This window comes from Lytechinus variegatus, chromosome 15 (assembly GCF_018143015.1).
Source record: "Lytechinus variegatus isolate NC3 chromosome 15, Lvar_3.0, whole genome shotgun sequence".
NCBI classification, from domain to species: domain Eukaryota; kingdom Metazoa; phylum Echinodermata; class Echinoidea; order Temnopleuroida; family Toxopneustidae; genus Lytechinus; species Lytechinus variegatus.
The window spans coordinates 3,873,726-3,887,492 of record NC_054754.1 but is presented as its reverse complement, the minus strand read 5'-3'; the positions used below and the strand labels follow the sequence as shown (position 1 = coordinate 3,887,492).

General features: G+C 37.0%; 1 protein-coding gene across 1 annotated transcript in view; it reads left to right on the top strand.

Annotated features, from left to right (window-relative positions):
* Positions 1 to 13,767, top strand: part of LOC121428840 (aqualysin-1-like) — a 64,086-nt gene that overhangs the window by 8,961 nt on the left and 41,358 nt on the right. The window contains exons 2-3 of the mRNA XM_041625706.1: positions 4,587 to 4,727; positions 9,213 to 9,342. Coding sequence (XP_041481640.1) covers positions 4,587 to 4,727; positions 9,213 to 9,342 — 271 coding nt within the window. The remainder of the gene's footprint in view (positions 1 to 4,586; positions 4,728 to 9,212; positions 9,343 to 13,767) is intronic.

Genomic DNA, 13,767 nt, shown 5'->3' with positions numbered 1-13,767 from the left:
CACCCCCCCCCCCCCCTATCCATATAGTATTATTCACTGTTCACACGCATTTCTTTTATGTAAAAATACCAAAGATTTTGAAGGAATTAGTCTCGACTAGCACTTGAGCTACCTTCTGGTTCCTTCTTAACAACTACATTCAACCATATATTCAACATTCAACAAACCATATTTTTCGTAAATAAAGATGGCCTTCAAGAGCGAACATGGCAAATGAATAGCGTTAAATGGATTTGCCATCTTTGGTTTACAATCCTGATCTGTAAAATTTGATGAAATCAAAATGGATTTTAATTGAGTAATATAGAGGTTTAAACTCAACGTTGTGATCTCGTGAGGTGAAAAACAAATGCCCAGTTTTTTTATTGGGAAATTCTCGAGAACTCTCAATTGGGTGAACCTCAAACTCGATAGCAAGAAATAAAGAAAAAAAAACACGTGAGCTCATGTTATCTTTTTTATTTATGGAATATTAAGGTTCTAATCTTTACTTTCTGTCGAATTTGATGAAAATTACATGGATCTCATCCTTATCGTGGAACGCCCTTAAAACGATAGGGAAGTATATTAAACTGAGATATCATTTTGATGTATACATTAGTTTGTAATCGGATAGACTCTGAGAGCTCATTAACGATCGGTCTCTGTCTGTCTGTGCGTATAATGAACAGTTTTCGTTAGATACGGTAATAGTTCTTCGCAGTGAATTTGAGGTAAGGTTGAATCCAACAAAATTATTCTAAATTCTCTTTAAACGCGAATATTATACTTCATTAAAAAGCCCCCCCCCCCCTCCACCTCCCCGGTCCCCAGTAACTTCGTCCCCCAATACTGAAAGTGTTCCGTTACGCCTAGTATTTTGTATATAATTATACGTATAGCTAAATAATCATCAGCAAACTGAAATTATCGTTTTGATAAATAATTTATCCCGAGGAAATGCAAAGGAAGTGTTAAGATGGAGATGATCCAGCGCATGACGTCAAGTGTATGTAGAAGGCGAACAGGAGTCGGGATGCGATTTTTTTTTCTTCATCAGTACTTGTCCACCCGACGCGAGAGGGCAATGGGAATGACGATATAATATGCTGTTTCGTATATGCTTCGAATCAGACCACAAATCTTGGACTTTTTATTTTCTTCAGAGTTTTGCCTCAAATTTTAATGAAATGAAAAAAAACCTGTGAAAAGGCGTTCTATTCGAGACTCGAACCTGCATCCTTGAGACCGACTGCATGATTGGTTTACTGATGCGATGTAATCAACTTTTCGTGTCCATGAATATTCATGAGGTGCAGTCATGCTAAATAAACCCAGATCGCATCGGGTGCACAAGACCCGACTAAAGAAAAATCGCGGCCGGGAAAAGAGGCTTAATAATTAAGCAGCGACATAGATAAGACCCAAGCTATTTGTTGGATGAACAATGAAGAGATTTTGAGAATTAAATGAAAATCGGATCGAATTACACCATTAACCAGATTTTATGCAGATCAAGGTTAAGAGTTTCAGTGGGGAAAGGGAAAAGTAAAGAACAAGATAGGTCGGATCGCTCTACTTATGGGATCTTAATGTCTGAAATCAAAGTCAATGAAATGCAAAAAAAAAAATAAAAAACCTGGAAAAATAATAAACAGTATTTCTATCTGTCAAACCAGACACCTAACAATGGTGGCGCCAGTTTAAGAAGCTCTATATGAATTAAGGTCACTACGGCCGCTGATGTACATGCGTCTGGTTTCAAGCCGCCTCCGACGCCGGCAATGTTGGTGGCGTTACACTTAGCCGAAAGGGGACACAATAAGCCGCTTCGAGATCAATATTCCCCTGATAAACAGGCCCCATGTCGCCTATTTACGTGACACGAGTGGCCGTTCTTTTCACGCCCACATTTTCCATTGTTCGTTAGCAATAACTATTGTTTGCTACGTCTAGTTCAGTGATCAAAGCCGATATGAGTCCACTTAGAGGCGATACACATACATCTGTAGAACTAGAGGCGCCTTCAAACGACTTTCAAATGTGGTCTCAGTCCGGGGCGGCGTCAGTCCAGCAATTAAACTAATAATGATAATAATAATAATAAAGGAACAACAACAAGAAGAAAAAATGGTGATACACAAAAATTCTGACGTCGGCTTCAGTCCACTTTCGGTGTGTACATAAGCACAACCATATAAAAGTCTCATGCCAGTTTAGAATGTCTCCATGCGACACGTGTGTTCATATTGCACTTAAAGGACAAGTTCACCCCAACAAAAAGTCGATTTGAATAAAAAGAGAAAATCCAACAAGCACAACACAGAAAATTTCATCAAAATTGCATGTAAAATAAGAGACTGATACGTCATCCACTCACTATTTCTTTTGTAATTTATTATTTGAAATATGAAGTATTCTAATTTTCTCCTCATTATCTCGTAGTACCTTGCGATGACGCTTGGCACCACCCTTTACGAGACCCTTCCCTCCTTTTGTTCGACCTGACATCTTGATGCTTGAGAAGTGAAACAGCTATTGATTCTCCTTGAACATGTGGAATTAACATTGTTTTTACTATATGGTTTAGTCAAGTTGACCTTTGTCGTCAAATCTGTAAAAATTGAAATGATATATAATTCAAACAATAAAAAAAAGAAACAGTGAGTGAGGGACATCACCGACTGTCTCATTTGCATGTCATTGATTTGTGCATATAACTTTTTGGGGAAAAGTAAGCGAAATTTTAAATTGTCATATCTTTCTTATTTTACATCCGATTGTGACGAAATTTTCAGCAGTATGCTCGTTTGATATTTCTCTTTTTATTCAAATCTACATTTTCCTGGGTGTACTTGAACTTTCAATCAATTTAACAAGTTGGGATGAAATTAGCGGGCCCTCTATTCACTACCAGTTGATATCTGCCATTTTATATCTGAACAGAAAATTATGTGTCGATCGACCGGGTCATTTCAGAAATCATTCGACATTTATGAATATGGACCATCTATATAGCGCAGATACTATATACTCTACTGCGCTTAACAACAATTGGTATCATAATTATTATTACCCCGGCCGTATAGCCGAACCGCCATATACAGGCGCTCAAGCATTCGATGAAATTCTTCCTACAGGGTACCCATTCACCTTACCTGGGCTGAGTGCAGCACAATATGGGTAAATTTCTTGCTGATGGAAAACACGACATGGTTGGGAATCGAACCAACGTCCCTCTGATCGAAAGACGAGAGTCGTATAACCACTAAGACCACGACCCCCCCCCCCTCCATTTTATGAAACCATCTCGTGATGAGATCTAATTGAAATGGTAAAATAGCCTTAATTACACTGACAGTAACATAGTTCAAAAGCTAAGTGATATTTCTTTCCCATTTGGGTTAAGGAAGTTCGGTGATTTGCCCTTCCTAAAATCAATGCCATTTGGCAAATCATAATGTCATATGTATACACTTTTGTCATTCACCTATATCTTGGCTCGAATGAATATCTTTCCTTTCCTGTTGTAATCATGTAACCCCTAAACCGTATACTGCTAGGAGAAATAGTAGAAAGATTTCAGCTAGCCGATAATTTTGGCCCATTTGTAATTCCAAAAGAAGGAAAAACGGAATTCATTTTCAGATGGTCTGACCATGAGTATGTGTGATGAAGATTTATATGAATTGTATCACCATTATACCTTTTAGAACCAGGGAAATATTACATAAAAATTTCAATTGGGCTAAACAAACATCGGTGACTAAATGAGCACAACAATGTCAGGATCCAGACCTAGCGTATGGGGGTGTTTTATAAAAACCCTGCAAACGAGCAACAAACATTAACCTTTAATAATACAAAAATGAAATTTTGGGATGGACTTACGTATTTCACCCTTTTTCTTTTCTCTTTTTGTTGTGCAACTTTTCTTTGTCTTGAAAAATAATGATGTTTGGGTCCGTGGCCCGAAAGCCACCCCCTCCTCTCTGTATGTAAGTGTAGGGAAATCATGTGGTCATAATATTATCTTGTATCACTTTACTGTTACATTTCGTAATTCCGAAACACGTAAATTGCCTATACCTCGATGTTCGTTAATCCTAAAACGGAAGAGGGTTCGTCAATCCGAACATTTGCGGCGTTACCCCGAAGGTTCGTTAATACGAAATAGGGTTAGTTAACCATTTCGTTTTCGGACTAACGAACCTTCAAAATTACGAACCTCATTTCGTTTTCCCATTAACGAACCTTCGGAATTACGAACCTCATTTCGTTTTCGGACTAACGAACCTTCGGAATTACGAACCTTCGGAATAACGAACCTTCGGAATATCCGAACCTTCGGAATAAGGAAGTTTCGGAAATACGAATGTATGCGCACGTTGACATATACCTACCAAATTTGGAGTGAGGATCATGTTCCTTCGAGGTATAATACAACGATCGATGAATATAGAAAAAAAGAAAATATGAAATGTGACGTCATGCGGAATTTTAAGTGTGAAACACTATATTTGTTTCGTTACAATATATTATTGTGAAATACTAGTAAAATCGTTACAATATTATCAAAAATGTTGATTGTTCATTTGATCACGCAGCCCGGTTATGACGTAGAAGTGATCAAGAAACTTCTTCTGACTGACCTCTCTGAAAGTTTCGGCGATGTTTCTATCCAGCACACCTACACTGCTGCCATCAATGGGTTTTCAGCTAAACTCAACAACCGGGCTCTCGAAAAGGTATGTATATCACATAATCAATGTAAACTAATAAATTTGCCGGTTGCGACTGTAGAAATCAAATGCAACATGATTTTGAGTCAGTCATAGGCGCATCTTCGAAGTTCTTGTGCTTGATCTTTAGAGTGGCGTTTAAACGCAACTTTTTGTAACGGACCCTGGAACGGATACAGAGAAACAGGGTCGACTTGATTTACCTAATTGTACACAATTTTGCAGCCCACAAAACCAGAAAAAAAATGAATTATGAACTTAAAATCATGAAACGAAAGAAATTACAAGACAGCAACGCCAGCAGCAATGAGTGGAATTCCAATTTGGAATCAGTGGCCATAGGCGGCTGAAGCGGGGGGACGGTCCCCCCTTTTTTTTTGCTTGTCAATTTTTTTCCCAACGTCCCCCCCCCCTAAAGTCACGTGGACCCCTCTTGAAACGTGTGTTGTCCCCCCCTTAAATTTAGGTTGATGACCTTTTTTTTTTTGCTTGTCTAAATATTTTTTGGGACGCTTGTCCAATTTTTTACCTGTGTCCATCCCAAAATTTCAGGTGAACATCCCCTAAATTGTTGGGCTTCCGCCGCCAATGTCAGTGGCCTGTATACATATCAGTGCTTGGAATCATTACGAAACCTTCCTTGTCACTTAGTAATTGAACGCTTCTCGGATTTATTTAGAAAACAGGGGTGGTATTCATTTTATCTCGGATAAAAGAAAATATTTCATCTCCGTTAAAATAAGTGAGATAAAATACCCTTAAAATCTCTCCGAATTGGTATTCTGAGGACAATTCTATCTTCATTTTATCTCTATAAGACACACCTAATTATGATCAATATCCAATCAGAAATGCGCTTTTATAACCAATGGAAATCAATCAGGAGGTGCGGTAAAAGAAGTGAGATTGCGTCAATTTATTGACTTCAAATACGCTTGCATGTACGCTTGCGCGTCTTTACAGAGATTTCTTTTAAACAAAAATGACAATAATTTCATCTTTTTTTCGAGGTCTTTATCACAATCTTTGCAAGCATCATTTCAAAGACAATATTAGTCAAGAAAAGTCTTATGAAATGCTTCTGATTGTACAGGAATAACGTTAAGGAGTTATTCTCAGTAAATATATATTTTTCTTAGTAATGTCATTATTTGGGGTTAAATCACCTAGAAATATTGATAAAATCAACATCACTGAGATAAAATAGCCCATACCATCTTTTAAGTTTATTTTATTTTTTCTTCAAAGTAACATGGGCGCAAGCACATCATCCGCGTTGCAATATTCAGATACGAAATGGGTATGTCTACGCAGGCACAGTTCTGTTGCGTATCATTTATAGATACGCAAGATAAAGTTTCAAATTTTATCTGAGAGGTAAAATGTCATCTCAGAATACTAATTTCATTTTAAGATATAGTAAACACATATCACAGGCTTTGAGAAAGTATAGTGGAATTATTTATCCGAGGTTGTTCTGAGCCCTGGGAACGATTTTTTTTTTATCCCAGCACACCCGCTTCCCAGGGACATGCTATATAAACATCCAACATGTCCAATACATTGCTCTATGGTTTTCGAGCTAATAATGTTTTTTTTTTATAATTATATGTTTTATTAGGAAATCAATATCAAGTCACAAAATTTACAAACAATTTGTCTGATTGGCAAAAATAAAAAAGTTACATCAAAAAAGAATAAACAAGTAGCAGATATAGGCCAATTTATTTGAGGAAGAATAAATAACAATAAAGAACAATGAAAGCATAGTGAATTTATAACCGTACATGTACAACAATAGCAGGCTAAATATTATAACTGGAATTTCAACTATCGAATGTTGCGTAATAAGTGTTTGACAAGGGAGATAAAGCATTAAAATGCACAAAGTAACCAAAAATATATGGGATATAAATAATAAAAAAACCTTAGAAATGCATCGAATATGCAGGAAGTTTAAAAGGTGAAACGCCATTTCTTAAAGTGAAATGGCAATTTATTTCTCTTTTTGGCTGACATATATTCAATCTCCCTTTGTTTCTTGACAAACCATTTAAATGCAATAAAATTTGGAAGAATGCCTTTGAATTTACAAGTATATATGTAGCATTTCAAAAGCAAAAGTAAATATGTAGAAAATTATCACTGCAAATTCCAAACATTTTTTTAAAAATTAGTTACATCAACACTTTTTCCACATTTCTGGGAAATGACATCTAACATGTCAATCGAGATCGAAGTGACTTTGTCGCACTCGCAAAATAAATGAACCAATGTTTCATTCTCTAAATGAACAGATTGGCGATCGTCTCTTCTTTTGATTTTATGTAAAAAGTCATTGAGAGCTATAGTCTTATGGAACATTTTGAAGTAAAATGATCTTAATTTTGAATCGATTGTACAAAAAAAATTGGTAACATGTATTTTTTCCCAGTCTGAAATAATAGATTGTACAGGTAAAACATTACACCAATAGGAATATCTCTTTTCAGGAGCATGACGACCCGACAGGGTATTATACACAATCTTGGGGACTCATTTCATGGTTAAAAGCTTGTGCACTAAGGTAACACGAACACCAAATATATCAATGTCAAAATTTTTAATCCAATTTTCAGGTATATTTTTAATCCAAAAATTGTATTTCTTTCTATCACCGGAAGAAATATCAAAATCTAATACAAGCTCTTCAAATAATTTATGGCCTGGAAGTGGAGGGTTAAACAAATCAGATAGAGTAATAATGTTTTTATCAAACCAAGTTTCAAAAAAGAAGTATGGCTTAGATTTTGAACGAATTAACCTGTTAAACCATAGACATTGGCAGGCGCTTAAGTCAGAAAACTTCTGGCCATAAAATTCTACTGTTGCTACTAGTCCTGCAACCCTCGACAGTTAAAAGAATGTAAATTTGTGTACATAATATTGAGAAATAGGCCATATTAATCACACAAACAAGACAAGAGTATTCTGCTACTTACATGTATTAAAATCATCACTAAAAGGTGGGGGGTAACATCAAAGACAAGAAGAAAAGGGGGAGCGCACAGCTGCACCAGATGGAAGCAAAGCCTCAAATCAACAAACGGCTCTACTAGCACAGCAATCAAATGGGGAACGGAAACAATAATAATAATCAGACAGTCTTAGGCAAGATTGAAATATTTAACAAAGCTACACAATCCATGTAACATTTGGAACAGATAGACAACCAGATTTCTACAAAATATGTAAGAATTTATGCAAAAATAGAAGGTTAGAATAATATAAAAACAACCATCCTACTTGAACTGTACGTATACATGTATTATTATTTAAAAAAAAAATAACAATGAAGTCCCTGAATGGTAAACTTCCTCTCAAGAATACGAAGCGATACAAACCAAAATGTGTACCCAGCTCAGTCTCTGTTCAAACAAAGATCAGCTTTCCTTCAAGTCCTCTATATGCTAGGCGATCTGGGTAGAGAAAGAAAGGCCTCTTGTTCTCCTCCTTGAGGCTCTTGAACTTGCTCATCTTTTCCTTCCTAAGCTGGATAACTCTTTTGGAAAAGTCATCACTCACAGAAATCTTGCTACCCTTGAAAGATGTGGACTTAAACTTGGCGATACAAGCTTTTCGTACCCGCTCTTTGGTGGGGTAAGAAGCGAAGGCAACATGGATTATACGAGGAGGCATCTTCTGATCCTGTCTGGGGCTAAGGGGATAGCTCGGGGTTCTGTGACATCTCTCGATCACATAATCTTGCTTTTGTAGGCCAACAAACCCTGTGAGTAACTCCTCCACAACAGCGAGACATCTCTATCCGGTTTCTTTGACTCTGATGGCACTCCGTGGAAAACGAGGTTGCACCTCCTACTCCTGTTTTCCAGATCATCCAGCTTTTCTACTAGGTTAGACTTGTCTTTTCTCAACACTTTGATTTCATCCTGGAGACTCTCCATCTCTAACTTGCAAGCTGCAATGAATTCATCATGTTCTTTAACTTTAACACACAGCTCATTGAGTTTGAAGGTAATCTTTTCATCCATGCGTCGTTCAAAGGCTTGGAAAACCGCAAAAACCAAGTAGGGGAGGGTCATCATCACCAGCAACATTCGGAAAATCCAGCGAACGTGGAACAGCAAACTGGGCCGGCTTGCCCCGGGACTCGCCCGCTACACCCACACGGTCAACGCCATCAACAGCCATACGCTTTGCATCTGATTTAGAAGGGGTTATGCAATCAGCCTGCCTATTATGATCCATCTATATTCGCGTTTCTCAACACCGTAATGATTTAAAAGTAATGAAGAAACACGGATTACATGGGAAAAGCTGTGTATATTTACCTATAAAAAAAAACTGTCCGAAAATAAAATGCCATCACATTCTTCTGAGATCAAGGGCGCCCTCCTAGCTTATAATATCTTACTCTTAAATAACATATTTCATTCTCGGGCACAAAAAAACATTTGTCACAGTCATATTTTATATGTTATCTCTTAATAGCTTTTGGCCCGAGAGGAGATCAAGTACATTTCGGAAGATGGTGAATTTCACACTGAGGCTGTTTCGTCTTGGGGTCTGGATCGCATAGATCAGCATTCATTGCCTCTGGATGGAGCTTACAAGGGCAAGGGTAATTTTTATTCTATTTTGATATGATGAATATAATAACCTTTTTCACTGTTGCAATAATATCTTTCATCCTTTCCTTCTCTCTCTCTTTCTTTATCTAACACACCCACCCACAATGTGAGAAATTATACATGTACAACAGTCTTAGCAACTCATTTTTTTTCTAAATATGTTGTAAAGAGAAATTAATGAGGAGAAAAGTGGTACACGAAGCTTAAATCAAGGTTTTCCAGAGCTACCTACTCTTTGGAAACCTTGGTGAGACCGAATAATGTCTCTGCTGGGAATCGAACCATGGCCCCAGCTTAGATAGAATGCCGGTATCTTAACTAATAGACCACAGAGATGGGTTAGTAGTAAGGGTGAACCCAACCCAATTGACCCTCAGAGAAACGGATTTTCGACTCCACCAATTAGATTTCCCTTTTTAGGGTACCGATGAGTTTTGAACAATAATAAATTAAAAAAGATTAATATCAAGCTATTAACTAATTTCCCTTTAAAGTAGCCACCCAAAGAAACTCACGATATGTGATAACTACAGTCAAGCTATATATTGAATGGTATAGGATTGTTTTACACAAATATGTCACTAAAGAGTCTCATAGAATGTCACCGGAATGCGTGAGATACAGTTATCAGATACCCTTCCTTACCGCGCGGCCCTGTTGCACCACAAATTGTCGCCCCTGCACAGATTGCCGCCTCATTTAGGAGACAGTTTGTGGAGGAGGGGACACCACAATTTGTCGCCCCATTTTACTTCACACTTAACAAATAAACAAAATTGGTCATATCGAGTTGCAATTGTAATTAGACCATAAACGAATTGGTCATTAGACCAAGTTTATATTCGACCAATTGCAAATTAGTCTAAATTATTAGTAGACCAAAATGGTTAAACCCATGTGTTGTTAGACCATGAGGATAAAAACCGAATTTTCCATGGGCTCTGCTGCTGTTCTCTATATTAGCCTCCCCAGATTTAAATTGCCAGTTGGTCTAAACCCGATTTGACTTAATGACCATTAAGCCTCATCCTTTACATGGTCTCCTCTTTTTACGTCTCCTCTTTTGGAGTTTAATAATAATATAACAATATTCCGCATTTATATAGCGCTTAATACATCGGAACGACGTCTCTAAGCCGAGCTTTACAGACATATTATTACTAGGCCATGGTGGGATTCGAACACACGACCCTCTGATTACAAGGCGAGAGTCAGAACCGCTACACCACGATGCTTCCACTATATCTTATCTTATAAACTCCGTTATACACCTCCCATATTGGCCCTATATAACTCTCTCTTTGCCGTCTCAACGACTTTTCTTCCTTGTATATAAACCCTTTCTCCTCATTTCACAATCCCACTATTATCATTCCTTATGTATATATATTTTTCATTCTGTATATATATTCATATGAATACTCACCCTTTCCTTCTTTTGCTAATTTCTCTTCTCTCTTCCCTTTTCTTTCCATTATGTAGATTTAGATGTGTAGTCTTATTCAAAGTATGTTAAGTATTCACTTATCGTATCCTTATTGGGAACCTTGTCTTGACAAGCCTAGCTTGTTTAAGGTCTCTGCTTTCTTTCAAGATGTGAAATTTTGTATAACTTTTGTCTCCGGAATCATCCTCTGTAATGTAAGTGATATGATTTATGTAACAACCTCAATGTGTGTTTAGCGCTGACAAATTATTTTTATCTTGCTATTTATGTTATTATCATTTGTTTTGTAACTACCATGTATGAATGTTTTGGTGACAGGAAGAAAAAGATGAACTATGAACTACACTCCAGGTGGGTGTTTCATAAAGCTGTTCGTAAAGTTACGAACGAATTTACGCACGACTGGAACCTGTTCTTAGGTCATAACTCAATTACATCGGGATATCACATAGCACAAGAAAGGATCAGAACAGCTTTATGAAACACCTATACCAGACAGGTGATTAAAGACTATTTGTGTAACTGTGTAATGGGCGACAATTTGTGGTTCTAGGTTTCCTTTTGACTACACAATAATTGGCTCAATATGCTTACAAATTGAGACCGGCACGTGCAGCACAAATTGTCGCGGGGCGACAATTTGTGGTGCAACAGGCCCCCTGAGCGGTCGCAAACAGTCTTAATGATGACGTCACAGACTTCACCACCGACCTTCTCCCCGTCTGCCCGTGTAATTTCCCTTCACTGATTTGTTTTTCCTTCAATTTTTTGCCGTTTGTTCTTTGTTCTTGGATATTGAATTCCTGGTTTATATATCTTCAAAAACTATATATATAGTGAACAGAAGTTGTGTTATTTTAGACGTTTTTATTGAATTATAAACTGGAAAGACCGAGTTAAAGGACTTCGAAATATTCGCTAATTTGCACCAGTTCAGTGCACTGTTTGTTGAAAACTGCAAGCTGTTGCGGTGCCTGTACGACGTCAGTTGTAGTGGCATTGCGATGGACCCGATACTGCGGTATTCGATCTCGTTTATCATCAACGACGGCTACTTCCGCTTTTAATTCTCCTCCTTCAAGTTAAATATCCGAACTTCTCAACAAACATTTTGTTTCAAGCAGAAATCATCAAAAGTGTTAATAACACATGATACTAGCTGACCACTTCTATAGCATTTTGCTAACTGATCTAAATATTCCACCTTCTGAGCTCGACCTTCTGTGAAATCTCCACAAAAGTTTTGTCCGAGAAGTATACTTTTTTCACAATGGTTGTCCATCACGTACATTTATTTCTCGCGTACATGACATAGTTTCCAATATCGTCATCCCGTAAACAGTAAATTGCTTCGACCCCGACCATTTGGCAGAAGTGGACTTGGTTTTTTTTCCGATTATTAAAAAAAACAATACATAAATGTATATAACATAAACACATAACATAAATGGCATTAATAAAATAACAAAATGAATTGCAAATATGGTGGATAAAATAAATAAAATAATTGAAAGGATTGCCCATTTCAGATTTATTGACCTATCTCTGTTCTTCCATGGGGTCCATAAAAAAATATTAAAATAGTTTACATTGCAATACAAAGAAAATTTGATATTGAAAAAAAAAAAAAAGTGGGAGAGAAAAAATATATATAACGTATGTATAATTGAATGAATCAATTAACACCCCCATCCAAAATACAATTTATCGAACCAAAACCTACTTTATCATCCCCCGCCCCTCCGTGTGAGCAGCAAGGGAGATGCTAACATACATGGATTATACACCAACCAAGTATTCATTTATTTGTCTATTGAGTTCTCTAAAGGTCAAGTCCTCCTCAGAAAAATGTTGATTTGAATCAATAGAGAAAGATCAGACAAGCACAATGCTGAAAATTTCATCAAATCGGATGTTAAATAAGAAATTGATGATGTGGTTTACGGTACACCATGTGGAGCGTTATAGAAACAGTGGATAAAAGAAGAGAAGAAGTGGATAGGCGAGAAAGTGGAGATTTGAGAGTTAGTCAGGTCCAGATTTGAGAAAAGTAGACTGCCTTAGGCAAATTGTGTTAATGCTGAATTGAGAAGTGTTTTAGCATAATTTGAGGGCGCTGAGTCCAAATTTGCTGTTTGCCAACCTTCAAATTGGCAAAAACAAAATGGCCGCCATTCTACACCCATTTTTACCCTATTCTGATCCCCAAAACTTGTAACAAAAATGTTTGTCAACGATTTTTGGTAATATTTGATCTCAGAAATAACATACTAAAAATCCAACAAAATCCGGATCCAGGAAAGTGGTTATTTTCAAGATGGCGTCTAAGATGGCCACCATCAACTGAAAATTGATATAACCCGACACTTTCTCTACCCTAAAACCTTTTTCGGTGCATACATGTATTCAATGATGTAGGGGGTAAAGGAAAAGAGTGAACATAAGCACTTCAGGGTACCTGAAAATCAAAGATTGCGTAAAAATGGCAGCCATGGCTTAAAAATTCACAATTCATCTATTACCTATTTTAGAATTTTTTTTTTTTGGGGGGGTTTATTCATTGCTGATTTTCAAGGGTCAAGAAGTAAACCGGACAAGTTACAAGGACAGTCAACGGTCCACTATGTCCAAAAATCCAAGATGGCTTTCAAAATTGGAGTCTAAAATAGCTGCTGTTATCTAAAAACCCTAAAACCTGACATAGTTTGTTTAATATCTGCCTTGTGGATATGGTGTTGGTGTCTAACCCATCGTTTAATGGGTCAAGATATATGTTGGGACAAGTAACAAAGATAGTCTATGGTCCTCCATGTCCAAAAATCCAAATAGTTTGCAAAAATGGAGTATAAAATGTCTGGTTAATTACAAATCGACATAATTTGTTTAATAACCGCCTGGAGAATAAGATTTTTTAGTATAACGCATGGTTTAAAGGGTCAAGTATAAGATTGTGACATGTTGACTTAGC